Consider the following 27992-nt stretch of genomic DNA (forward strand, 5'->3'; position numbering starts at 1 on the left):
TTGTTCTCTCGCCAATGACTTCATTGCTGGTTAGGATCTGTTTCAGGGGTTGAGGAAGGGAAAATGGCACATTAGCACATAAATGCGCTGTCGTCTTTTGAGGGCAGTCTAGGGAAGCCCTGCCTAAACCACAGGGACTCCTGGGTTGAAGGGGGAATATAACTTCATTATTCACCAAGGGTTTCCTTCACCGGTCCCTGAGGATCTACCTACAGATGAAATACAGTAGGCTACCAGCTGAGACCAGCTAAATATGACAAAAATAAAAAAATATAAAGAATATGCTTTCATCTAACATTAAAAAAAATGTACATGCAAAGAGGAGACAAACACTGGCATTCAAAAGCGCTGTCCTCTCTTTTTTTAACTTTATTCCTTCCTGCAGCTGTTCAAATTCACTATTTGGCACATAAACACCACATAAACATACCTACAGTATAAAAAAAAAACACATTGGAGAAAAGATCTGAAAATTAATTTTTAATTTAATAGGTGGATCATTTAATTCCAATTCCAATTCAATGGGGTCAAAATGATTAGGTTAACATTTTTGCTAACACGACAAGTTCAAGTAAGACAATGCTGACCCACTCCATACTGTTCACAGGCACAATAGAGATCAACAAGGCCTCCTTAACATATAACACCGTCCCTCTCAAGGCACAACAATCCTCAGGACATACACAGAATTACACAGCAATGCAAAAGAATAGGCAAGCAGCTTCAAAAACACACCACAGGTAAAGTGGTCTAAATGGCTTTTCATTTTAAGTGCAAAACCCAAATTCAATATACTATACCCATTCATGGCATAGAACCTTAAAGGATGAAGACATCTGAAGAATTGGAGTACAGTATGCTATATGTTTGTCATTGTCAGACAAATTAGAAAGTGCATTAGATTACATTGATGAGTCTGTGGCCTACTACTACTAACTGATAAAGCACATCAAATTCTAATGATCCATAATTAATTATTCATGATTATAGTGTCATAAAATGAAGTAAAGACAGACAAAAAAAAAAAATATTAAACATTAACATTAAACACTTTGGTTATTAAAACAGCTGTAGCTTTGTAGATTAAAATACAGATTCACAAAACCCTGTTATTTTGAAAGCAAAAGAATAAAAGGCATGAAGTTGATACATAAATATAAAATAAATTAACAGACCTTGCTTTTTTGCCAAACACAACAGAGAACAGGTAATGTGCAGCATAGAAGCTTATGTATCCCGTACACATCATAAATGCTCCTGACAATCATCAAGGATTATTTGTCATCGCAACATAGTGTGTGGGGATTTGTTATGCATATTCCAAGCCCATTGAGAGATAATGGCTGTGACCCTGACCTCATGCGCTTTCTGTGATATGCTCCAAGAAAATGTGTTACTTTGTCATCCCAGTCGGTATTCATTCTTGTTTTAAGGTGGATTGAGTCATTTAAAGATTAAAACAGTAACAATGAAATGATCTGCTGTTCTTTTATGTGTGAGTTAGGGAGGAAAAGTTGGATAAAAACACTGTTTAACAGACATACCCAGTGGCTCGTTGGAAAGTAGTTTAGCCTTATATATGTTCAGTAGCTGAACATTTTGACAATCACGTATACAGGGGTACATGATACAGGGCAGATCACTTCAAACTAAAAAAAAAAACAAAAAAAAACATAGAAAGTGGAACGGTTTTCCTGTAGGAAAGAACTGCTCTGTACACAAAAAGAACTGGATCCTCAGCAAACTACCAACCTTTTCTAAACCCATGTCACCTATTAGCACTAAAAAAGAAAACCAAATTAATAGTCTCTTAGAAATGAATTTGCCGACTTAAAAATAAACTCTGGCCCGAGGAAGTAAATGCCAGCTGTAAGATGAATGAAGTAAGTGATTTTACAGTTGAGTTGGCTTCCTGCTTTGTGGCTCCCCACCAGAAGATGGCACTGTCACCAGACTCCTAAGATATACACAAGGATTCCTTCTCTTTCCGGCGGATTGCGCAGCAGGTGGTGGAGGAGGTGGCGGCGGTGGCCTCAAAGACGACATTAGCGGCTGCATTTCTTGCTGTTGCTGAGAGAGGGTGCCTTCCTCCTCTTCCTCCTTCCCTGCAGGCAATTTCAACGGCCCTGAACTTGGGGAACTTGTATTACTTCCTGATCCTGCACCACCACCGCTTTTTCCCTTCGCGGGGGTCCGCAGGGGTCCTCCCAGCCTCGAGAGGGCGCTAACACGTGGATGCAGGGGCTCTGGAGGAGAAGCCAGGCTCTCCAGAGAGGAGATGCTCTGGTTCCAAGCCTGCTGCAGGTCTATTGGGATAATCTTAGTGGCCTCCACAGACACACAGGGAGGGAGAGAACCCACACCATTTTTCCATGGCAGGGTTTTCTCTCCACATGTCAGTGTGGGAGGGGCGGAAACTGGGCTCTGACAAACATCCAGAGCAGCTGGTACTGAATACACAAAAATAAACAAGAAGATATAAAAATGTTGGAGATGGGTAGCAATCAGTTCTCACCTTTTCTTATCACAATCGTGTTCATATCTCACCTGATTTTGGTCTCTCCTTTGGTGTTTCTGGGGCTTTGCGAGCCACAAAAGTGATGCCCACATCATCATCTTTATCTGGTTCAGAAGGATCATGTATATCCTCCTCAGGTGCCATTGGAACCACAACTGGGTCTACAGACATATGTGCTAAAAAATGTTACACAATTCACTGGGAACTTTAAGTATCAGAAAATAGTTTCATTAATAGATAGCAGATCCAATAACCAACCTTTGTCCTGCCAGCTGACATTTCGTCTGGGTTTTTCACTGGCGTCTTGCTCTTTTGCATCTGACCCCTTTCGCTGTAATACGATATTATCAATATTAAAAAAAAATGTAGGAAAACAAAGTGAATGTATCAGAGGAAAAAGTTAAAACATACATACATACAGTATCTCTGTAAGATTTTTTTTTTTAATTAGGTCTCTTTTGCTCACCAAGGCTGCATTTATTTGAAAAAATAATAATTAATATTGTGAAATATTATTACAAGATCAAATAAAATATATTACAATTCTTATTTTAATACTACAAAATGTATTCTTGTGATGACAAAGCTGAACTTTCAGCATCATTACTCCAATCTTCAGTGTCACATGATCCTTAAGAAATAATTTTATGCTGATTTGCTGCCCAAGAAACAATATTATCTGCTCAAGAAGCTGCTCACACACAGACACACACAGTCATGATACATATCAGTAACTACAAACTTGACAATGACCTTACATACATGGATACTTGTCAGTACTACACTACCATGTCCAGTTGACGCAATTAAAGTGTGGTTTTCTGCCGTTTTGAGCCCTTGCCTTTTTCTGACTGCGGTCTTTCTTGTGACGCTTGTAGCGAGTGGATTTGAAGGACTCCAGACGGTTGCGCATATTCCTCTGGAACACCTCCCTATCCTGTCTCTCTTTTTCTCCCACTGTCATGAAGTGGCGACTGTAGTGGGACTGGTACTGCAGGTACAGAGAAAGAGATGTCAATGTCAACTGAAGCAAACACATCATGCAAAGTATCACCCATTTTACTGATGGAATGTCATGCTTCAAAACACTTTATAGTGAGAGGGTGTGCGTGTGGCATGTTCTGTACCCGTCTCCTGGGTTTGTAGAGGTTTCCAGCAAGCACATGATGTGTCTCTAGTTCTTCCTCTATCTTGGCTCCTGGCACTGTGTCAATCACCTGGAGGTCTAGACACACCCCACTGCCGTTCTCTCTCCTGAGAGACACAGAGAGTTACAGGAACCAACATGTATGGAAACACATGTACACTTACACCACAGATATGCACAAAAACATTGTGCACACACATTCAAAAAATGTCGTATGAAAATAAAAAATGCTAAACATAGTTTATCTTTTATTGCATGTATTAATTCAAATATAATCAATATTTTATATTGTGACTAAATACATGCTAAAACAGATTTCTATTTCAAACAGATGTTGTTGTTTTGAAAACTAACTTATTTTAAAATTGTACACACAAAATTACTGTTTTTACTGTTTTTGTGATTAAATAAATCCAGCCTTGGTAAGCATAAGATACTTTTTTTTAAAAAACATTTTAAAAATCTTAGACACTACCTTTGAATGGTAGTCTATATTTGATGGGTTATATTTATCTTTTTTTTTTCTTCTTTTTTTTTTAAACACAAAAGTTATCATGGATGTTACAGTATCAGACAGTATCACAAAATAATTCCAACATCTTGATATATAATATCACACTCAATGGTTTACATACATAATCCATTTTTCCCAAAACGTGTTACATTTGTCAAATTTGAGCCTTTTTAATGACATTTTAAGGAGTTTTTACTGTGCAACAAGATACAATTTTTACTGGGCATCATGAAACGATTTTTTTTTCTGTGATGCTCACAAACAAAAGATACTCACAGGTAGTTGGTAACATTTGTGACCTCTGGGAAAGAGGTTCTGCTGGCCATGGAAGGCAGAGAGAGTCTAGCAGAAGTCAACACATTCCCACCCTGAGAGAGAGAAATAGCACCAAATATTAAACTTGATTCTGATTGGCTAATACACAAAGTATCAAGCTATTGATTAATGTTCCTTAAATGCCCAGCTATGTGAGTAGTTGAGTTTAGTATCACCTATCATCTCAAAACACTATTACAGATACAATGCAAAGTGCACAATTATATTCAATAATTCAGCAGTCTCAATGTGGATGTAACGCAGCTCTCCGTTCTCTTACTACAAATATCTCTGGCATATGGCTAATGACTTATCTTTCCTGATATGCATAAGCAATTAATAATGGTATAAACAGTCTGTTTTGCCCTATTTCACAGAGAATTGAAAATATATACAAAGTACAAACGAAACAATGGGAAAGACATGCAGAAATGTGACTAACATAGAGACTAATATTTTTTAGCTGATAAATTAGTTTTTTCCCCTTCTAAAATGAGATGAATAATCCCGTGTCTCTTTCACTGGGTGGTCTGAATGAGAACAGAGGTTTCTCTATCTCTTAATCTTGTGCTAATATTAGCTTGATAACTACTCTCAGGAAGCCAGGAAATGAACTTGCTGGAAGATAAAAGTCATGCATGACTAAAATTCCAGGTGTTCAAAATATTTTCTGATCAAGCACATTGTTTCTTTGGAGACGTGAAGAGAAAAAACTAATTATTACTAACAAACAAACTAAAAGAAGAATCAAGTGGGCAGTGTGTAACAATTATGATGTGCATAAACTAACTGGAGGCCCTTCTTTCTCTTTCCTCTTTATCTTTCTCTGTATGATGCCATCTCCAGCCAGTATTTTTGTAGATATGTTTGATGTTGAAGCTGACAGGTATCAGATGCCTACAAAGGACCAGTATTGGCAGAGACACCATGGCGTCAGGGTAACTAACAAAGGGAGGAATTATACTCTGCTCTTCTCAAACGACTCTCTTGAGCCTCAGAAAAGATCTCGATGCTTCCTCTGCTCAATGCTATAATCCAGGGGCTTTCACTCTTTAAAGCCCCAGGGACCCCCAACCAGACTCTTAGTCAACCCACAGAGACCCCAGTAACTGTAGTATAACTTCTATTAAGAAATAAGAAAATTAACTACCATTACAACAATGATTAAAGTTCATTCAAACTTTTAGAAATGAAAATTCATTGAAAACCTTACTGCTAAAATCCATAGGTGTGAGTGAGTGAGTCTGAATGAGGGAACACTTTAGAAAGTAGAAGCAGCTGAAAATAAAAGTAGTTTTAGTGGTGTTTTTAAAGCAGATTGATTGTTGTATTGCACTGCAGTGCTGATTTTACCCAGTACTGATTTATCTGAGTGTGGGCACCATCTAGTGGTCAACAATTTGAATACAACAATAATAGTGATAGAACTCCTTGCAAAAAAGGTACATGGCCAGTATGGCATATACCATTAGTACACATGAAAAGCAAATCTTAACCCAGTTTCACCTTGAGAAAACTTTCCAGCAACCTTCCTTATAAAAAATAACTAACTGAGTGCCTGATAAACAGCAGCATTAGCTTTTTACCTGATCAATGACACTGATGGCATCTCTGATGTTGATTTTCTGATAGGCCTCCCACAGTTCACTCTTATGGTACACAGACTTTCTCAACAGCAACTTACTCAAATAGTTCTTGTCAAATTGCTCCCACCTAGAAAAAAATGAGACTTAATAACACAACATTGCATTCGTGTAGCTCTTTTATATGTATGAGTAGATCTCTCATCATGAGAATAGACAGTTATCGAGCGATCTTTGCTAAGTGCCACTCACTTGTCTCTCCAGTGATGGTAGCCATTCAGACCAGCAATGTCCTCCACAGCTGTCAGAATGTGGTCAAAGGCCTGAAAACAGAAAGACAGACGATTTCAGAGCATCTGTAAATTATTCATGGCTATTTTATTTGAATTATTTATTTGGATTTATTTTAATAGCTATGGCTATTTTTAAGTGCAGATCCTACATATTTTGCAGACATTAAAAAAAAAAAAAAAACAATACATGGGTGTTTTTCAAAATATTTCTTTATAAATAAACTAGACACCGGCAATTGTGAGCAGATCAGTCTAAAGTAGGCAATACTATTCTATCTTCAATTGTGTGGAGTTCAATTCTGTTTGGTCTACACAACTTTGGGAAACTGCTGCTTTCCAAGAGAATCTCTCTTCTATCCTCCTTTATTTTCTCAGAATCTCTCCTTTATTATTTCAAATCTCTTCTGTCAGCTCAGCTGCACTACAGTCTATCTTTAGCACAGGTTTTAGAGAGCTCAGCAGGTAGCCCTGAGTCCCCAAGTGTGCATATAGAGCAGCAGAGTGTGTAAGGCCTTCAGAAAGAGGATGAGGCAAATGGCAAGGCGCTGTGTGACCTCTGCCTATGTGTGCACATCTATTTGTGGAAAGGCAAAAAAAAGGGAGCTCTGATGATTAATTCATTGGAAGGAAAGAGTCTAACGTCAGTCTGTCTGTGGCAATGCTGCTGTTTCAGTCATCAGATCACAAGCACTGCACAGATAGCAAGGTCAACATCACCACTCACACATTTCACCACAGGCAGTGACAGAGGGAGACAGGTGATGAGAAACAGAAAAGGAAGAGAGGTGAGAGTGTTAGAAGCGATATTGACTCACACGCTCATGGATCTCTTCGTTGATGGTAGGTTTTCTGTTTGTGCTGCGTGGGACTTTCAACCATTTCACTAAAGGCTTGATGGTTAATCCCTGGGAGGGAAGACAACAAAACAGAAAGATGGCACCATCCAAATGATTTCAACTAAATATCACAGCTCACTTTTCTGGAAGTAGCAATAAAATTGGTCTTTTAAATAAACTTTCACTTTTACTCTAATCAAGTAATATCACACTAGAAAAAAAATGCTGTTTAACTAATATAGTATATAGCATTTAGACCAGCATGATTGTGAGTGTGATTAATGAGAATTAATATTGTATATTTGTGATACTGAGTGTGTTATTTGCAACAAAACAAGAAGTTAGTCCTGAGAAATTTACATTTAAGACACAATATTGCCAGATAGTTTGTGTATTTTTGCTCCACCAGTGAAAGAAGTTTTAAATGAAGCACAAGCATAATCTAATTGTTACCGACACATCTGAGTGACACAATTATAGGGGTGTTTCGTACCTGAATGAATCACTGTTTTTGAACAAATCGTTTTAGTGAATGACTCAGACTCACTCATTCAAGTTTAGTTCCTAAATAACAAGCATGTGAAACATATTGTAGTAAGATCGGGTCTACTGATATCCGGTCAGAATAGAGTGCTGAAGTTATGACGTCACTTTGTAGGCCAAACGCGGAATTGAGTTAGCATTTTAGCACTTTCTTTTCCCTCGCTCTTAAGTCTATGGGATTTTTGAATGGGTTTTTGCTAAATCGCCTGAAATAAGGTCTGTGGTTAACAAAGCCTGTATACATTTTGGAATAACTTCTAAAGATTACCTTGACAGACAAAACGTGAAAGGGTCACAACTTTTTGTTAAACACAGATCTTATTTTTTGCGATTTTCCAAAAGTCTATAGGGAAAATGCATGGCTTTTCGATCGCAAACCCATGTGCCGCTAACTTCCGAATTGTCCTACAAAGTGACGTCATAACGGCACTCTATTCGAAGTGCAGATAATGTGTGCACTCTCTAACGGTTGATATTGCCCACCACAACCCATCGCGCGTTGGAAGAGGATTCGGTTAGAACTACAAACACGAGTTGTAAAGGGTTAAACAACTACAGACATGGAGGACGCGCGAGTCCGGCAGTTGTGTAGAGATGTTTATGGGGTTTGAGTGATTCATTATCACTATCTAACCTGACCAAAATTGATTTATTCAATGTTGTCTACATTGTTATATTGCATCTGCAGTAGCATTTAGAATTTTTGTAAAGATAGGTTTATAGCCATTAACTTTAAAGTGCATCATTACATTCAAATTGCAAACACATGAGGAGAGTCTCCGCACGAAAGACCCACGACTGGCAGACGAGACGAATGTGTGACAACATTTCTCTCTGAAATGGTAAGAAATTATATTAGACTGAATCGAGGATTTTAACTGTGACGAGATAATTGACAGGGCAGTTTACGGTGATAGTTGCGCGACAGAGCTGTCCGTTAAAGATGATTTGCTACACACCCAAAAGTATGTACTTTTTCTTCACAAAAAGAGTACATACTTTTAGGGTGTAGTATGAGTAGGCGAATTGGGATGTAGCCAGTTTTTTTTTTTTTTTTTTTTTTAATTAATCAGCAAGATAGATTAAAGATTCAGTGACCCACTAGTAAAGACAGTCTCTTGTTGCCACCTACTGGTGAATTGATGTAAGCTGTAGAAAGATCCTCTGAAAAATCCCCACCAATGACACAGACTGACAAAAAGTATATTATTTGAATATTTAAATATATTTATGTAATTAATGTTTAAATGTTTTAAAAGCTATACTCAATTAAAAAAAAAACAAAAAAACACTCAATACAGTTTATCCACAACTACCTGTTACAGAAAAAACAACAATGCTTACTTGTCTAACAAGCGTGCATATTTGTAGGATTCCAAACCAAAGCTTGGCAGTATCTGATGATTTCAGAAGTCAGATATTCTGTGACATGTTGGATGCACGAATATGACATTGACAACACACGCATAGACACTCTATAAAAATTGTGTAGCCATGAATAATAGATGAAATTGGAATAGGGTAAAAAGGCTGGCAGTGGCCAGATGGGTGCCACACCCACAAACACATAGGCAGTACCATCAAAAGCACTCCATTCATTATAATTAGCATCTCTGTTTCAGAATAGCTTTGAAAATAACAGCAATTTAACACAGCGGAGGAAAAATGTCATTCCTGAAAGGCTATTACCTGTATGCTACCCACACACATACAAGTAATGATAATAATCACAACCTGAGGAAAGATGAAACAGAAAGAAAAGAAAGACCTCTTCTATCACCACAAAATTATTCTGTGAACGTGAAGGGGAGGGAAAACACAAAAATGGGAGGAATACAGAAACTTCTAAAAGAGTTACCTGAAACATGACTGTGAAGAAAACCACAACTATGGTTGTTGCCACAAAGTAGTCTTTAGCCTTCACATGTTTTTTGTCTAAAAGAACCACCAGAGCAAAGGCCACAGCTCCTCTGAGACCGCCATATGACATCACCACTTGGTCAATCTTGTCAAGCGGAACCAGTCTAAACCAGTTCAGGAACCAAGTCTGTCCTACTACACCTGCAAATAACATGTTGAGCAAATACATATGCTTAGTGTTAGAACCGAGGCTATTAAACAATGTAAATGTATTGTGCAAGACTAATTTTGCATCTCAACCCATTATAAATGACAAGTAATCAAATAAATATCAGATGAAAATACCTGGTACATTTACCATACATTATGTAGCTACAGTAGCTATGTAGCCAAAGTGTAAGTTAATTGTGTAGCTGTGAGTAAAGAAATTTTAGTGAGAGTTCTCTTTTTGTTTTTAACTTCGGTAACCAAAACGTACCAAAAATTAAATGTAAAAAATTAAATAGACCATTTTGCAAGATGTAAACAACACTGGTCCAGAAACACTTCCTGTTTCAGTTTTTAACTGTTTTCTTTATTTCACATGTAAAGAAAACATCTTAAAGGTGTTTGTTTAACTTTTTGATTCAGTTTTATTTGTTCTGTTGGTTGTATTTTATCCCAGCTTTTATGTAGTGTTAAAAAACTGAAACAGGAAGTGCTTCTGGACCAGTGTTGTTTACATCTTGCGAAATGGTCTATAGAATAGAATAGAACAGAATAGAATAGAATAGAATAGAATAGAATAGAACTTTCTCTTACCTATGGCCCTGAAGACTAAGATAAATATGAGTGTGCTGACAACAAGGCCAGTGTCCCAGGCCCATTTGGACTTGTCCACAGCTGAGATACCCAAAAAGATGAAGATGATTGTCTCTGCAATGCTGGCCAGGGTTTTCATGGTGTACTTCACAGTGGTCCGGGACTTCTGGGATATATTAGCTTCCACATACTTGTTGCAGCCAATGCCACAGAAAGTCATCCTGTCATGAATCAACAATAACATATATAATGTTTATAGAATAGTAGAATGCAATAGATGTATATAATACATAAAAATGTCAAAATCATAAATATAATACTTTAGAGTTTAATAGATAGGTTGTTATTGTCCTTATGAATTGTTTCGGACCTTTGTACCTTTGGATTGATGTCTATATTTAGACAGAGATATGAGATATCCCTATATTTACATTCCATATACATTAGTAAGCTTTAGACAGGAATTGCACTTTGCTCATTGTGTTATATATGAGTCACTCTGCAGTACTCATTGAACAGACCAGAAGTGCAGAATTATATAGATGAGATTGTATTCAAATAATCCAGTCTCTAGTGACCTTTTCTCCTTCTCTTTAAATCCTATTGTGGCTTACAGTATTTCATTTCTATATCCATACCACCTTGTGCAGAAAGTGTGATGAAGAGACATAAACTGCATTAGTATATACTTACAAAATCAGCAGACAATCATGCATTTTTACTTAAATTCATGTGTGAGTTCAATCCTTTATATCTAGTAGCACTGATTCCTGTCCTTAATTCATCTTTTGTATCCAATCATGACTCTGCATCTTGAAATCTGTTCTATTGCTGTGCTAAGCAATACTAAAATGGGTTAATAATCTAATTCCTCTGCTCGTAATCTCATTATGTGATTTATGACCGCCACAAAAACTACTGAGATTTACGGCTCTGCACACATGGTTTGAAAACGATCTGAAAAATTCTTCATGGAAATATTCATGTTTTCAGCGTCATGTGCACATATACACAGCTCACACAAACAAACAAACAAACTCAACAGTTCTCATTCAATGTATCATTTATCCCTGACCCTGATGTGTGTATTCTTCTTTCTCTATTATGCTCATATGTTTCTCTCTATTTTTCACTGTAGTACTCTTAAGGCATGAATCATTTCCCTCTCAGCTTTAATCCTGTCATTTAACTTATTCATATCGTTTTAAATGTCAGCCACCACAGTGTTTGTCACAAAGCTGGACAGACACACACAATAATGTTTCTATCATGATGAGGACATCCCATTGATTTCGGATTTTATATACTAGGGTAATGATTTTTCTATTCCTTATACTCACACAAATCTTTCTACATTTCATAATTTCCCTCATACGTAATTCGGTATATTATTTGTAATTTGAATTCATTTCGAGTTTGTGTACAAATTTGCAGACTCAATTTCAAACATGTTCAAATTATTAAGATGAGTATACTGGCAGTGGCAAAACTCACGAAAGAATGGCGGACAGAGAGAAGAGTTCTGCCGTCAGGTAGGCCAGGTAAACCAACAGGAAGATGAACAGCGGCTCTATGATGCGCACCTTCTTTGTGAAACGAGTGACGAAGGCCAGAATAACAGCAAAGATGAGACCAACCAAAGTCCCTCCAATGCTGACAATGAGGAAGGAGACTGGAATGATTGCAGGAGAATGTAAAAAAAAGTATTTGTGTTATGTAAATATTAACCCATTAAAAATATTATACTCAACTATATGGTGTGAAAGAAACAACTGACACATTTTGTACTGACCAATTCCTTTAAAATAGTCTGCGGTGTGAACATTCCCTGGTCCCACTTCCACAAAGGATATGTACACTTTATATAAGACCTGTTGAGACAATTATAAATGCATCTCTCCAATACTAAAAATCTGAAAGATAAAAATACAATAAACATTCAAACATAAAAACACTATACTTTTGAATAGCCTACACGACTGTTCAAAATTTTGGGGTCGGCAAGATTTTTCCAACGTTTTTGAAAGAAGTCTCTTTCAAAAATGATCACCAAGGCTGCATTTATTAGATAAAAATTCCTTAAACACAGAAGTATTGTGAAATTTTGCAATTAAAAATATCTGTTTTGTATTTAATACATTTAAAAATTTTGTATTTTAATCATTTTAAAATTCCATTCATTCCTGTGATGGCAAAGCTGAATTTCTAGCAGCCATTTCTCCAATCTTCAGTGTCACATGTTCTGATTTGGTCCTCAAAAAACATTTCTTATTTCTAATTATCATCACTGATGAAAACAGTTGTGCTGCTTAATAATTTTGTGGAAACTGTGTTACACTTTTCTTCAGGATTCTTTGATGAATAGAAAGTTAGAAGAAAGTACTTTTGATCAATTTAATGCACCCTGAAAACTATTAATGTATTCAAAGCGAATTAATTACATTTAAAGCTTTAGTGAAAGAGCTTAGACAGAATGAAAGTGCATCTCCAATTGTTCCCCACAATAGATTTCCTATTGTGTATATCAGATGAATTAATATGCAGCTCAGCAGCAAATGTGCGATTTTGTGAAGAGCATTGTCCATCTGAAGGCTCTCATGATTGGTTTGAATCACAAACCAGTCTTACAATATGGCCATTAGACAAGTACAAAAGAGACTGAGTCTTACATCTATCTCACTCCTCTATGAACATAACTAAATGAACGCTGCTATCCATTATCTTTGATAATATCTTTGATAATAATTGCAAAAAGAAGAGGTTTCCCCCTGTTCACCGTGAGCAATTCTACTTATTTTGTTGATAAAACTTTTGTTCAGTCTGCTATTCAGTGCCTATCAATAACAACAAACTTTTAATTAACAATAGATAAGTTAAGTGCATGCTGGTTTGAGTGGTTTCCACTCCATTTTAGACAGATTGAGATATAATGCCTCTCAACTTGATCAGTGTCATGACCACATTTATCTGTATATATTCAGAGAGTGATCACAGTCTTACTCTGAATAACCCGACCTCAAGTGCTAGCTGACCTTCCAGTAAACACACACACACACACACACAAAATCACTCTATAATCTGTAGCCACTTCTACACTGAAGCCTTGTGGGAACATGGTGGTTCAGAATCCCTAGAATGTGACTGTGGTAACTTTACACCTAATCTGATGCATAAAAAGGAGATTTAAGCTAAAAATTCTTGTAATAACCTGGCTCAAAAAGCTTGTAACATAAAGAGAACAAAAGACAATGATTGGGCTTAATAAAAAGTTATTTAGTGAAACGTGTAGGGAAAAATCGGATTAAAAATAAAATGTACACATGCAGAATGTAAACATACTTTTTAGACCAGGGGACGGGGCCCACTAGGGAGCCTCAGCAAACTTCCAGGGGGCACCAATATGTCAAAAAAAAATTAGTAGGTATATTAACAATCTTAATTAAAAAGCAAAAAAGTTTTTGCAATGTTTTTATTTATATTACAACACATATGCACACAAATCAGCTTAGATAGGTGGATCTTTGAATATTGTCTTGGAAAATGGGAGTCAAAAAGAATCAAATACATAATTGAGAATCACGGACATAATTTACTTAGCCTCATGTCGTTCTAACCCTATATGACTTTCTTTCCTCTGTGAGACACAAAAGAAGACATATTGAAGGGTGATTTTTAAACAAACCAAACACTTTTGGTTACCAATGACTTCCATTGAACAACGCACTGTCCCTCCGAAGAGAGTGGCGTTTACACCTTTAAAAAAATGACTATTCCTACATTGGCACTGCAAAAATCTCAAAATCATCAAAAGTGAATTTGAGCGTAAACCTAAGGAATAATCTGATGAATGACATTACGGCATAGATGGCTCTATCCATGGTTTCACGGATGTATGTTGAATAATGTTGGTAATGTTGAAATGTTGTAGGGTGGGAGAATGTGTAGAATTAGGTGGGGAATGTGTTAGTGATGGTTCGTCATTGGGCGTAATCTTCTACATATGGGTCAACAAGTGACACATCTACAAATTAATCGGACTGACCTGCTATACCAGTGAACAAGTCAGGTCAACACCAACCAAACTTTGCCCTAGCACGGAATTGTTAATTCTGAGGATTAGATCTAATCCCAAAAACATTATGTAGTATAAACCATTAACACTAAATCAGCCTATCTCTAGCCAGAAGCTGTTTGACCCTAGAGTATAGTTGTATAAAAAATACAAGGGGGAAAAAGGGAAATGGTTTGGATAATTCAGTGGCAATGTCTTAGCCCAAGTCATTTACTATCGATTTGCTTCTCCAGAGCAGGCAAATGACTTTTGGGCATGTCTTATAACATAATCATGTCAGCACTGCAGCAGAGTGTTCTGGTGTAAGGTTACCATAACAACAGGTAAGCATTAAACAGAGAGAACACAAAAGGTCATTCCTCATCTCCCTTGAGCTTTCCTTGAGCCTTTAAACCCCCTAAGCTAACCCCAACTCTCAATAAACAAACAAACAATTAATTCATTAAATAATGTTTTAAGTATTGATTTTTTAAATTGACTACTGTTAAGAAACTAATACTTTTATTCCTCAAGCATTAAAGTGATAAAAATGACAGTAAATGCTCTTGCATTTTTACAAAAGATTACAGTAGTATTTCAAGATTATTCTATTTCTTTTGAAATGTCTATTCATGTAAATGTATCATGGTTTCCACAAACACTAAACAGCACAATGGCTTTCAACATGTCTAATAAAAATAAATGTTTCTTGAGCAGTAAATCAGCAAATTAGACTGATTTCAAAAGGATCATATTTCATATTAAAATATTACAACAGAAAACATTACATTGATTTCAATTGTAATAATATTTCATAAATGACTATTTTTACTATGTTTTTAATTCAAATAAATTTAGCCTGGATGAGCATAAGAGACTTCTTTCTAAAACCCTTTTTTTTTAAAAACTTACCAACCTTAAACCTTTGAGTAGTGCATTTCCTCACACACAGCACAGGCCTTTACACTCTGCTACAATAGTAGCATGTTAGCCATCCAGACATGCTTAAAGGGTTAGTTCACCCAAAAATGAAAATTCTGTCATTAATTATTCACCCTAATGTTGTTGCAACCCCTTAAGACTTTCGTTCATCTTCAGAACACAAATTAAGATATTTTTGATAAAATCTGAGCTGGATCACTCCTCCATAGGCCCACATGGAAGAAAATTAATAGTTGAATAAAGTTGTTATTTTGTGTTTTCTTTGCACACAAAAAGTATTTTCGCTGCTTGACAAACTTAAAGTTGAGCCACTTTAGTGACTTGGACTATTTTAACGATGTCTCTACTAACTTTTCTGGGCCGGCAGATGAAATTACCTAGCATGCAATGAAGGAGTGAGACAGCTCTCAAATTTCATCAAAAATCTCTTAACATTTGTTCCGAAGATGAACGAAAGACTTACAGGGTTGGAACAATTACTGACAGAATATTGATTTTTGGGTGAACTAACCCTTTAAATAGTAAAAACAATTAATTTTGATGATTAACAAAGTCCAGACTCACCACAGTGACAGCATCATTGAGCAGTGACTCGCCAAAGACAATGATGAAGAGTGTCTCATTCACATGGACTTCTTCAAAAACAGCGATCACTGCTACCGGATCCACAGCCGAGATCAGAGCTCCAAACAACAAGAACTCCATCAAACCTGCATCTACTTTTTCATCTGCACACAAACACACACACAAACTGCATTCAATAATTACAACCAAATTGATCTTATCACATGCAGCCCTAGTGGTGTGGTACAGACAGTGGTTAAAGATGTGATGCCGGTGCCCAAATGTGGCAGAAACAGGAAGGAGGCTGGATCCAAACGCAGTGTATAGGCTTTATTTAGACAAACTACATACTTTAACAAAGACTCAGGAACAGGGCTCAGGAACAGGACTCAGAAACAGGAGTGAATCACATCGACCTCACACGTACAACAACTCACAAACTAAGACAAAAACACAGGGCTTAAATAATCAGACAAGCAAACTTAACAAGGTAACGAGGGGGCGTGGACAATAGGAAACACCTGGAAAACTCAATAGACAGGGAACCACTAATAAGACAAAGACACAAAACCACATCATAACAGAGCCCCTCCCCTATGGGCGGCTCCTGACGCCCATAAAAACAACAAAAAGTTCAGGTGGGCGGTGAAGCGGAGGCGGTCTGGGGGAGGGACGGAGGGCCAGGCCCGTGCAGGGGAACGGGACCAGGAGGTAGCCAAGACGAGCCTGGGCCGCAGAGCTTGGGCGGAGCAGGACCAGGCGAAGGCCAGGGCGGAGCAGGACCAGGCGAAGGCCAGGGCGGAGCAGGACCAGGCGAAGGCCAGGGCGGAGCAGGACCAGGCGAAGGCCAGGGCGGAGCAGGACCAGGCGAAGGCCAGGGCGGAGCAGGCTGTGGACGTGACCAGGGCGGAACTGTGGAACCCTCGGGCATCCACAACAGTGAAGGTCCCTCAGACGGCCACGGCGGTGAAGACCTTTCGGGCGGCCACGGCGGTGAAGACCCCTCGGGCGGCCACGGCGGAGAAGACCCCTCGGGCGGCCACGGCGGTGAAGACCCCTCGGGCGGCCACGGCGGTGAAGACCCCTCGGGCGGCCACGGCGGAGAAGACCCCTCGGGCGGCCACGGCGGAGAAGACCCCTCGGGCGGCCACGGCGGTGAAGACCCCTCGGGCTGCCACGGCGGTGAAGACCCCTCGGGCGGCCACGGCGGAGAAGACCCCTCGGGCGGCCACGGCGGAGAAGACCCCTCGGGCGGCCACGGCGGAGAAGACCCCTCGGGCGGCCACGGCGGAGAAGACCCCTCGGGTGGCCACGGCGGAGACCTACTGCCCCCCCCCAAAATTTTCTTGGGGGTAGCTACGGGGACATAGGCTGGAGCAAGCACCGGCTCAGAAACAGTCTCCAGCTGGACGTGGCTGACGTGCAGCGCAGGCTCTGGAAGCTCTGCTGAGACGTGACGAGGCTCTGGAAGCTCTGCTGAGACGTGACGAGGCTCTGGAAGCTCTGCTGAGACGTGACGAGGCTCTGGAAGCTCTGCTGAGACGTGACGAGGCTCTGGAAGCTCTGCTGAGACGTGACGAGGCTCTGGAAGCTCTGCTGAGACGTGACGAGGCTCTGGAAGCTCTGCTGAGACGTGACGAGGCTCTGGAAGCTCTGCTGAGACGTGACGAGGCTCTGGAAGCTCTGCTGAGACGTGACGAGGCTCTGGAAGCTCTGCTGAGACGTGACGAGGCTCTGGAAGCTCTGCTGAGACGTGACGAGGCTCTGGAAGCTCTGCTGAGACGTGACGAGGCTCTGGAAGCTCTGCTGAGACGTGACGAGGCTCTGGAAGCTCTGCTGAGACGTGACGAGGCTCTGGAAGCTCTGCTGAGACGTGACGAGGCTCTGGAAGCTCTGCTGAGACGTGACGAGGCTCTGGAAGCTCTGCTGAGACGTGACGAGGCTCTGGAAGCTCTGCTGAGACGTGACGAGGCTCTGGAAGCTCTGCTGAGACGTGACAAGGCTCTGCGGGCATGATGGTCGTGATAACATCCCTCTCTACCTCTCCAACAGTGAAGGGAGATCCACAAAACTGCAGGACAAAATCAATGAACTGCTCCAGGGTCCAACTAGGGTCCTCCTCTGGTAAATTTAAACTAATGTCTAGATCTAGACCACTCCAGAAACAGTCCTTCAAAGTATCCTCTACATCCGGAACGAGATGGCTATACACAAGGAATTCCTCCACATAATCCTCGATGCAGCGATTACTCTGATAAATAGTGCAGAGTTTGCTCAGTGAGCTCTGGCTACTACCTGCTAGATCCATGTTTTGGTGAGTTGTTCTGTGATGCCGGTGCCCAAATGTGGCAGAAACAGGAAGGAGGCTGGATCCAAACACAGTGTATAGGCTTTATTTAGACAAACTACATACTTTAACAAAGACTCAGGAACAGGGCTCAGGAACAGGACTCAGAAACAGGAGTGAATCACATCGACCTCACACGTACAACAACTCACAAACTAAGACAAAAACACAGGGCTTAAATAATCAGACAAGCAAACTTAACAAGGTAACGAGGGGGCGTGGACAATAGGAAACACCTGGAAAACTCAATAGACAGGGAACCACTAATAAGACAAAGACACAAAACCACATCATAACAAAAGATCTGGAATGGTAATTCAAATGTTGCAATGGTCATTCATTAACTGCCTCGTGCACTTGAGCCAGGCTCTTTAACCCAGGATGCTCCAGTGGGATTTTCCCTGTAATAAGTGTACTGCATGTTGCCTTGGATGAAAGTGCCCTACCCTTTCTTGGGTCTAAAACAAACTTTACACAACTTTTGAGTAGTGCATTTCCTCACTCACAGCACAGGCCTTTACACTCTGCTAGTAGCATGGTAGCCATCATCTCAAAAATGAAAATTCTGTCAGTCACACCACATCTAAGTCCTATGCAATGCTAACAATTTTTAGGCAGCGATGACTCCCGCAAAATAAAAAATTGTCATAAAATAAATAGTTAAGAATATTGAATGTGATTAGACAAGTCATGTTAGTAGCAAGAAAAAAAGGCTGATTTTATTTATAAATGCTGTCTCATCGATTAATCGCATCTATAAAATGTGTATATAGTATACGTATACAAATAATCATATAAACAAAAACTTGTATTATAATAAATTATAAGATATATAAACAACCCTATGCATAAACAATATACAATTTAATAATTCATGAGTCAATGCAATATTTATACAGCATAACCTGTATTTAGGTTATAAACTAAATAACTTGGCAAAAAATGTTTAGTTATAAAAATGCATGTGATTGTATATTGAATATTTCTGTCTTTTATAATATTGCAGTTGTGAATATATAATATGAAAACATTAAGAAATGAAAATGAAAATCACAGTAACACAAGGGCTCAAATGGCTTATTGCTTTACTAAAGGCAGTGGTTCTCAACCAGGGGTCAGGAGGACCCACTAGAATCCTAATTAAGAAGCTATAATAAACTCACATATTATTTCATACTGTAATCTCAACAGAACTTGTTTTATTGAAGGATTATCAAGGTTTATTGTTTTAATAGACTGACACACTCCTAATTTATGTTAATAAAAAGTTTGAAAACAAGCAGCTTTGTCATCAGTACATCAGAGGTACCAGAGGAAATATTCCACCTACGTGACTGAAGAAGCATGTAGGATCTGTGATAATTCATTTTTGGTTTAATTTGTTTGAACTGACACCCCATCATAATAACTCACCTATGGCCCCTGCCATCTTGACTCCGTATAGGCAGAATCCAGTGCAGAAGGCATTCCACAATGTGCCTACTACAGCGTACATCAAAATGGCACCCAGGTTGTCAAAGAAGAGCCGTGCCGGCATGAAATACCCAGCATCCCCCACTATAGTTGGCAGAAGAAAGAGGAAAAACAGCCCAGGGTCCAGTTGGTACGGCTGCTTTTTGCTGGCGATAAGAACCACTCCACCCAGAACCAGACCCAGCAGAATCAGCATACAGCTCTCTGGGACCGCTGTGGTAAACCGCTGAGAGAAGTGGAATACTGAAGATTGCAGAGACAACAGAGAAAAAAAAGGGTTAACATGGATTGAGCATGAGATGAGAGATATTATCTTGTCATGCACGGTCATAAAAAAGTGTGAAAGTAAACGTAAATGTTCTTCATTGTAATTTCACTACAGCTTTATGACATTTAAATTTATGGAGTTAATTACAGTAAGATGCACATGATGCCAGAGACAACCAAATCCATAGAATAAAACAAACTAAACAATGCATATAGGGAGCATATGTATCTTCATGGCCCATGGCAGCCAACCAACCTCATTTAAGGAGTAGTTCATCAGTCACAGGTGCTGTAATTCCATACCATGGTTTCAGATGAAATGTTACACAACACCATTCTAGCGTACAATGACTCCCAGTGACAAATACTGAGTCACAGTAAAACATCATCTCATACTGCAGCTTTAAGAAGTGGATTAATGGAGCATCTGCTAGAATTCGTCACAATATTTCCACTGGGAATGCAGGATGACCAGTGTGTCTATTCACAAGTCAGACATATCATATTAGTACAAAGCATAAGACGAGGAACAATCGCACCGCAATAACCCTATGCTCAGGTTCCAGCACTGGATCAGGACACTGAAACATGAGGTGCAGAAACCACATTAAAGTAGTGTTTATATGGGAAAAGGGGTGATTTGATAGATCATAAGATGTTTCAACAGGGATATACTAGTGAAAATGATGTTGATTAATGAGGCTAATTAAAAAAGCCAATCAAGGCACGGACTGGCCTCCATTTATAAAAGCTAATGCAATGTGTGAAATCACAACACATTATGGCATAATGAGAGATTCTAATGGCATGATCAGAGTAATTTTGTGGAAGAAGGAAAATCAAAAAGCATAACAATCACCGTTCACCATGAGTCATTCACACATGGACAAAAAAACACTGACATACACCCAAAAGAGCATACTAGACATCTGCACAAACACATGCATGTGTACACACACATAAACACTAAATAACAAAAAAAAAGAAAAATATTCTGAATGCCTCCATACACATAAAAATACACACAGACAAATATGATTTAATGAGTGCTAGAGATTAATTCCATTCATGTATGCATACGGATACCTGTGAGCCTCTCCAACCTCACAATAGAGAAGACCTTATGTGTGAATCATTTTTATCAGATCTCCTGCTGTTAAATGACTTGCCCTAAGCTTTCAGTCCACATATGATTACAGCCCTAATGAAAGATTATTAACTCCAATTAACCCAACACCCTTCATTTTCAGGGACAGACAGAGACAAAACTTGGGACAGTTAATAATGAACAGAGTGGATTGCCATCCCATTATGATTATATTTATTAAAACAGGTTGATCATTAAAGGGATAGTTCACCCAAAAATGAAAATTCTGTCAGTATTTACTCACCCTGATGTTGTTCCAACCCCGTAAGGCCTACGTTCATATTCGGAACACAAATTAAGATATTTTTGATGAAATCTGAGAGCTGGATCACTCCTGCATAGTAGTCCATAGGCTTCTTGAGGAATTGAAACTTGCCGGCCTCGAAAAGTTATTAAAGACATCGTTAAAATAGTCCAATTGACTTCAGTGGCTCAATCTTAACTTTATCAAGCGACGAGAACACTTTTTGTGCGGAAAAACAAACAAAAATAACAACTTTATTTCAACTATTCACTTCCTTCTCCATGGGCCTGTAGTCAGTTAACGTAGTGTGATTGCTTATAGCTACGTCACACGTAGGCTCACTATTGGCCGGCGCTGGTCATGTGTGTGATGCGTGTGACGTACAATAACAGAAGCTTACGCTATTAAACTAGTAACCTGACTCGAGGCAGAGAGAGAAATAAATGAATAGTTGAAATAAAGTCGTTATTTTTGTAGGTTTTTTGCGCACAAAAAGTGTTCTCGTTGTTTGATAAACTTAAGATTGAGCCACTGTAGTCACTTGGACTATTTTAACGATGTCTTTAATAACTTTTCGAGCCAGCAAGTTTCAATTCCTCAAGAAGCCTATATGGACTACTATGCAGGAGAGATCCAGGTTTCAGATTTAATCAAAAATATCTTAATTTGTGTTCTAAAGACGAACGAAGGTCTTACGGGGTTGGAACAACATGAGGGTGAGTAAATACTGACAGAATTTTCATTTTTGGGTGAACTAACCCTTTAAGTCAAAGTGTGTGCAGTATAGAATGAGATTTTGCCTTGTACTGTATAACTCCCATGAATCAAACTCAGCGAGTTTAGATGTTTGAGAAGAGTGTATTCTGAATGCAACCCTCTGGTAAATGAGAGTGTTAAAGTGACAAGCACATGAAGTTTACAAGCACATGAAGTTTAAAGACATCCCATTCCTAATCCGTAGGGTTTAGGCTTCAAATCTTCTGGGAAGGCTTTCCACAAAGTTTAGAAGTTTGTTTATGGGAATTTTTGACCATAATTCTAGAGTATTTGTGAGGTTGTTGGATGAAAAGGCCTGGCTCGCAGTCTCTGCTCTAATTCATCCCAAAGGTGTACTATCGGATTGAGGTCACATGTGCACGCCAGTCAAGTTCCTCCACACCAAACTCACTAACATTCAAACTAACTCACTCATTCATATATTTATGGACCTTGCTTTGTGCGCTGATGCGCAGTCATGTTGGAACAGGAAGGGGTCATCCCCAAACTGTTCCCACAAAGTTGGGAGCATGAAATTGTCCAAACTGTCTTGGTATGCTGAAGCATTAAGAGTTATTTCACTGGAACTAAGGGGCCAAGCCCAACCCCTGAAAAACAACCCCGCACCACAACCCCCCTCCACCAAAATTTACACTTGGCAATGCAGTCAGGCAAGTACCATTCTCCTGGCAACCATCAAACCAAGACTCTATTGTTGGGGAAATTTTAATCTCACATGTATTACATATGATTATTGGGCCTTATGTTTCTATATTTTATATTATCTGTTCACCCCCTATATGCAATAACAGAGGAATACAGTGTACCAATCTGTGTTAGCGACTGGGCCTATTCTTGCAAGAATAAACTTCTCTTTCTTTATTAATTTGACCCTGAAGTGTCTCTTACGCAGAGATGTCTGTTTATTGAATTTTTGCCATAACACTATCATCAGATTGCCAGACAGAGAAGCGTGATTCGTCACTCCAGAAAACACGTCTCCACTGCTCTAGAGTCCAGTGTCGGCCTGCTTTACACCCCTGCATCCGACGCTTTGTGCATTGCACTTGGTGATGTAAGGCTTGGATGCAGCTGGAAAACCCATTCCATGAAGCTCTCTATGCACTGTTCTTGAGCTAATCTGAAGGCTAGTTTGGAGGTCTGTAGCTAGTGAATCAATCTTCAGAAAGTTGGCGACTTCTGCACAATGTGCGTCTCAGCATATGTTGATGCCTCTCAGTGATTTTACATGGCTATTTATCTATCGTACGGATGTAATGTTATGGCAGTACTGTGATTCTATGGGTTAAAACACTACCTGTAACACAAAGAAATGTTGCCTTCACCTCTTCAGGCTGTGTGTACTCAGCACTTCAAGTCAGCTGAAAACCATGTGCAGGTGCTTCAGATAATGCTACTTTCTCCAGATGCAAGACAAATATTCAAAATGAATTTTTAATGGTGTTACCGTGGCAATTGAGTCATAGAGAAACAGATGATTGAGCAAAATGAGCTGATGTAACTGCATGTCTTGGCCAAAAATGCAAGCTGGAGAGACGCCTGAGAGACACCCACACATGCAAATATAGACATTTTGTGTTTGTACTGTATTATATGTGAACTACACCACGAAACACACAACCAGTTTCTCTGTTAAATATTTTGCTTTCAAATCCTAATTCTTTAATAATCAATCGGAGTTGATTATTGCACAACATCATGTCTTTCATTCCCAACTAATAATGCACTTGAGTCCTCCGGAAGATATCTTTATAATGTACAGTCGTACTCAAAAGTTTGCAAAATCTGCAAAAATGTTAATTATTTTTAACCAATTAAGAGGAATCAAACACAATGCATTTTTTTAGTACTGTCCTGAATAAGAGATTATTTAAATACAGTGATATCATCACTCGTGAAAAGCCCTCTCTCCCTCCAGAGTGATGTTATTACTGCGCCGAGTGAGTCGTAGTGCTCCCAAGCACTTGCTGTGGTATTCCGCCATACAATATAGTTATCCACTTTACACACTTAGAAAAGCGCAACGTTTTATTTTGTGTCACCATCCTAAGTCGAGTTACACTACTCGTGTACCTGTATTTAAATACGTGGAGGCAGGGACGTGCACAGGGGGGTTGCTCAGGTTGCCCGGGCAACTGCCCATATGCCCTTCTCGACTCAGGTTGCCCTTCCGAGGAAAAAAAAAATCGTACAATGGATGTAGAATTTCACGTATAGGCCTAGACAAAAAAATAATATAAAAATCGCAAAGCCTCATTCACTTCCATTCGGGCACTGAAAGGGAAAGTCAAACTGTTTACGTGGCTGCAGTGCCGCACGCGACCATAGACTGCACGCGACCGGTGTGTATGGTAACACGCAAATTACTCAGGCCGCGCCTCCATCTCGTGTCGCGCGCTAATTAATGTGTACGAAGTCCATGACAAAATGAAGCGAAACTATCCTTCTCGTCACGAAAAGAGGAAGAAGAAAAACATGAGAGTGAATTGCGGGAACAGCAGTCAGGTAAACTTGTGTTCTCTCCTCTCTAGTTTGATGTCAGCAAAGTTTGAAGGTTTTTGGTCTTGCTAACCTATCTGGGCAGGCAGTGCATCTCTTGCATCACTTTTTGCCTGACAAAAGTGAGAGTAAAATACCATTATTTATTACGTTTTGTTTTTTATAAACGACAAAGTGCAACAACAGTGTTTGTTTACTACAGCTCGGAAAACATAACCGCGTCGCGTGTGTTGCGTTCATATGCGCGTGCACGAAATGAAACTCGCATTTTTCAAGCAGAAATGTGGAGACCAGAAATACTGTACAATCAGTGAATGATGGCACTCCCAATCAAAGTACACATTATAAAGACACTGATTATCTAGTCTCAGTGTAGTTAAAAACTCTAAACAACTGCACTAATTATGCAAGATAGAAACCAATGTATTGGCAATTTGACATTGATTGACTATTGATTTATAGGCTATATTGAAATTAAAATGATGATTAGCTGGACATTCTGGTCAATATGAATGCAAATCCCTCAGTAAATAACAATAAATCAAGATTTGCTTCAACATGCATAAAAAAATAAATAAATAAAAATCATAGGCTACTGATTCCAAAAAATACCCAGGCTGTAGAGTGAATCAAAATTAATCCCAAAAGCCAAAGTTCAGGGTTGTACTTTATTATTTTCTTCTTATTTATGTTTACGTTAATATTCACTTGTTATCTTAACATTCTATAAAAATGCTTTATTCAGTAAATATTATTTGTTTGAACCTCATTCTGTTCTATATTGTTGTACTTATTCTTTGACTGTTTTGTTTAAAGGAGGGAGGATTGTTATTGGGCGGCCGCGGTATTGACTTGAGTGGCAATGGCAAATGGTTTACATGGCTCACGGCATCACAGATCAGGTAGAGGGCCCCATAGCAGAATTTTGCTTAGGGCCCCATGGGGAGGTCAGGATTGGCAAAAAAGGATTGTATTTTTTCCCGAAATCTAAGCGTTTTTTATTTTTTCGAGTTTTTCCATTCAATCCAGATTATTTCTTTTCAAATAAATAAATAAATAATAATAATAATAAAAAAACAATAAACAACAATATGAGGAACTCTTTTGCTCATTTGTCTCATCTCTGACATTTTGCAATCTTTATAAAAAATAATAAGACCATAAGATGAGGCATTGCGTTTGGACATAAACACGGCCAGATAAGGCAATTTGGAAGGTGACAAATTCAACTGAATATATTCCTTCATATAGCCCGTGAGGGAGGGGGGGGGGTGCCCTTTTTTCAGGTCAGAGCAACTGCCCCTCAAAATTCCTGTGCACGTCCCTGCGTGGAGGTGTTTGGTCGCTTCTCTGCTTGGCCCATATTGAATGAACTTGGCTAGTTAAGAGCTGTCTCGCGCACCAGAGCGATTGAGTGCACGCATTGAGAGGAGAGAGGTATGTATCAACTCGTCCTAATTAAGCGAATAACATAGTTTAATATGAAAAAACGGTGGAGTATCCCAGTAGGCTACCGATAGTCCAGACAGCAACATAGTGTTGGCCCAGATTGGCATCACATGTGGGCATCACATGTGGGCCGGATCTGGGTGAGACTGTTGCTGTCTGTGAGCCTATAAGTTACTGGAAAATATTACAACATGATTTTATTAATGCACGTTTTATTAAAATGTACAAAAACTGAACTAAAAAAAGACTTTGCAGACAGGTTTATAAAAACAAAGCCTGCCTCAAGCTGAAATTGGGAAAACGTAGCTAAATAAACAGTATCAAACCACATGATAGCAGGTGACATAGGCCTACAAGAATAACCGAATAGCATTTGAACCTGTCCTTTGAAGAAAGAACCGATTTGCGGACATAAATCGAACTTCCCACCCTATTTTTTACAGTCAGCCAAAGTGTGAGAATGATGATGGAAATATGAGTCATCATAGCCAATCAGAGCTCGCCGCAACTCCGCGGAGACTCACGGATCGGCGGGACACGGTGAGCTCACCTCTGACCTCACACTCCACAGAAATATCTCGCGGGGGGTTACAGCACGAATTGCAAAAATATTCCTAACGTACACTACTGTCTTTTTAACGCTGTTTGCTTATCTTAAGTGAAGCTAAAAGCCCATTTTATTATTGTATGAAAATGTCCCAGAGGAAATGTATGGGCTTTATTGCCATGGCAACCACCAGCGTCTGTCACTTAATGACAGAGGATGTGGATGGAAGGGAAGCGCAGGTGGCTCGCGCTTTTTACGCACCGTTTTTACAGCCATCTGACCAACACAGCACCGAAGGCCCACTATAATAAAACGCACAACACATTCACGTTCTCAACATAATCAACTCACTGCACTTTACGCGTATCAGTCCAAGAGCATGAGTGAGCTCGGAAGCTCATTTTAAACCCTAACTTACTAGGCCTATATATTACATTAAAAAAAAAACAAAGCTCGTAATCTTGTATAACAGAACTTACGTATTTTTGCCACACTGGCCACCAAAAGCCAGCTGGCTATAATGTAAGGTGTCTGCACGTAGCTCCATTCCCACTGCACTATTTTGTACCCTCCTCCGTGGTGCTGAGACGACTCTCCGTCCTCCGAGCTCGGCGCCGTCGGCTCCTCCGCAGACCGGGCGAGCGCAATCCCGGGATGCCCGTACTCTTCCCGGGCTTGAGTATAGCGGGGTGCGACGGGGGATGTGACGGTAGGTGCGGCGCTTACACCTGGCTCTGGCGGGAACGACGCTCCTGTCACGTAAAGGTCAGTCGCTGCATCAGTAGCCACCTTTATGAACAGAAGCAAACTCAAGCACCGCATCTTTTCGGCGTGTTCAACGGCGCGTCATCTTCATTTCTTTTATACACTCCTGTTGCAATGGTAAGCCCTCCACGGGACGCCCCGTTACCGGTTTACAACATCAACAACACACACTCCACTCGCCGGTAACTCGCGAAGGTGCAGCTGGCGTATAAGGACACGTGATTCGTTTCCTTGCACGAGGAGGTTCTTATTAAAGAGCCGTAACTCATCCTCCTCATACAGACAGTGCGCACCCAAAATCAACTTATTTTTATGGGCCATGCAACAAAAAAAGGACATAAATGCGAAATAAATAGCTAGTTATGGCAGAATCAACAACAAGTCGATTTAGTTATTTAAGCACTATTCGAATTAATAGATCACTAAAATAAGCCGTCAATTGAATTGACAGATGCACACCGAGGAGATCAAAACATCTGTTCTAGATAAATAAATAAGCAAATAAAGAAT

The 27992-nt window shown here is 39.5% G+C and overlaps 1 protein-coding gene across 2 annotated transcripts; it reads right to left on the reverse strand.

The window, feature by feature from the left end:
* Positions 1-465: 465 nt before the first annotated feature.
* Positions 466-27706, reverse strand: slc9a5 (solute carrier family 9 member A5). 2 transcript variants are annotated; one of them, XM_039688538.2, is made up of 16 exons: positions 27197-27706; positions 19728-20030; positions 15968-16131; positions 12203-12281; positions 11905-12082; positions 10411-10631; positions 9608-9810; positions 7186-7275; positions 6330-6400; positions 6081-6207; positions 4456-4547; positions 3646-3772; positions 3360-3509; positions 2777-2849; positions 2548-2694; positions 466-2450 (listed from the first exon to the last, which is right to left on the reverse strand). In XM_039688538.2, the coding sequence occupies exons 1-16, from the start codon at positions 27537-27539 to the stop codon at positions 1894-1896; spliced, it is 2925 nt and encodes a 974-aa protein (XP_039544472.2). In that variant the 5' UTR covers positions 27540-27706; the 3' UTR covers positions 466-1893. The 2 variants fall into 2 exon arrangements, with proteins under 2 accessions (XP_039544472.2, XP_039544474.2); XM_039688540.2 differs by having other exon boundaries at positions 2548-2679; positions 27197-27705.
* Between the last annotated feature and the right edge of the window lie 286 nt (positions 27707-27992).

This window comes from Pimephales promelas, chromosome 1 (genome assembly GCF_988280905.1).
Source record: "Pimephales promelas chromosome 1, fPimPro1.hap1.1, whole genome shotgun sequence".
NCBI lineage: Eukaryota > Metazoa > Chordata > Actinopteri > Cypriniformes > Leuciscidae > Pimephales > Pimephales promelas.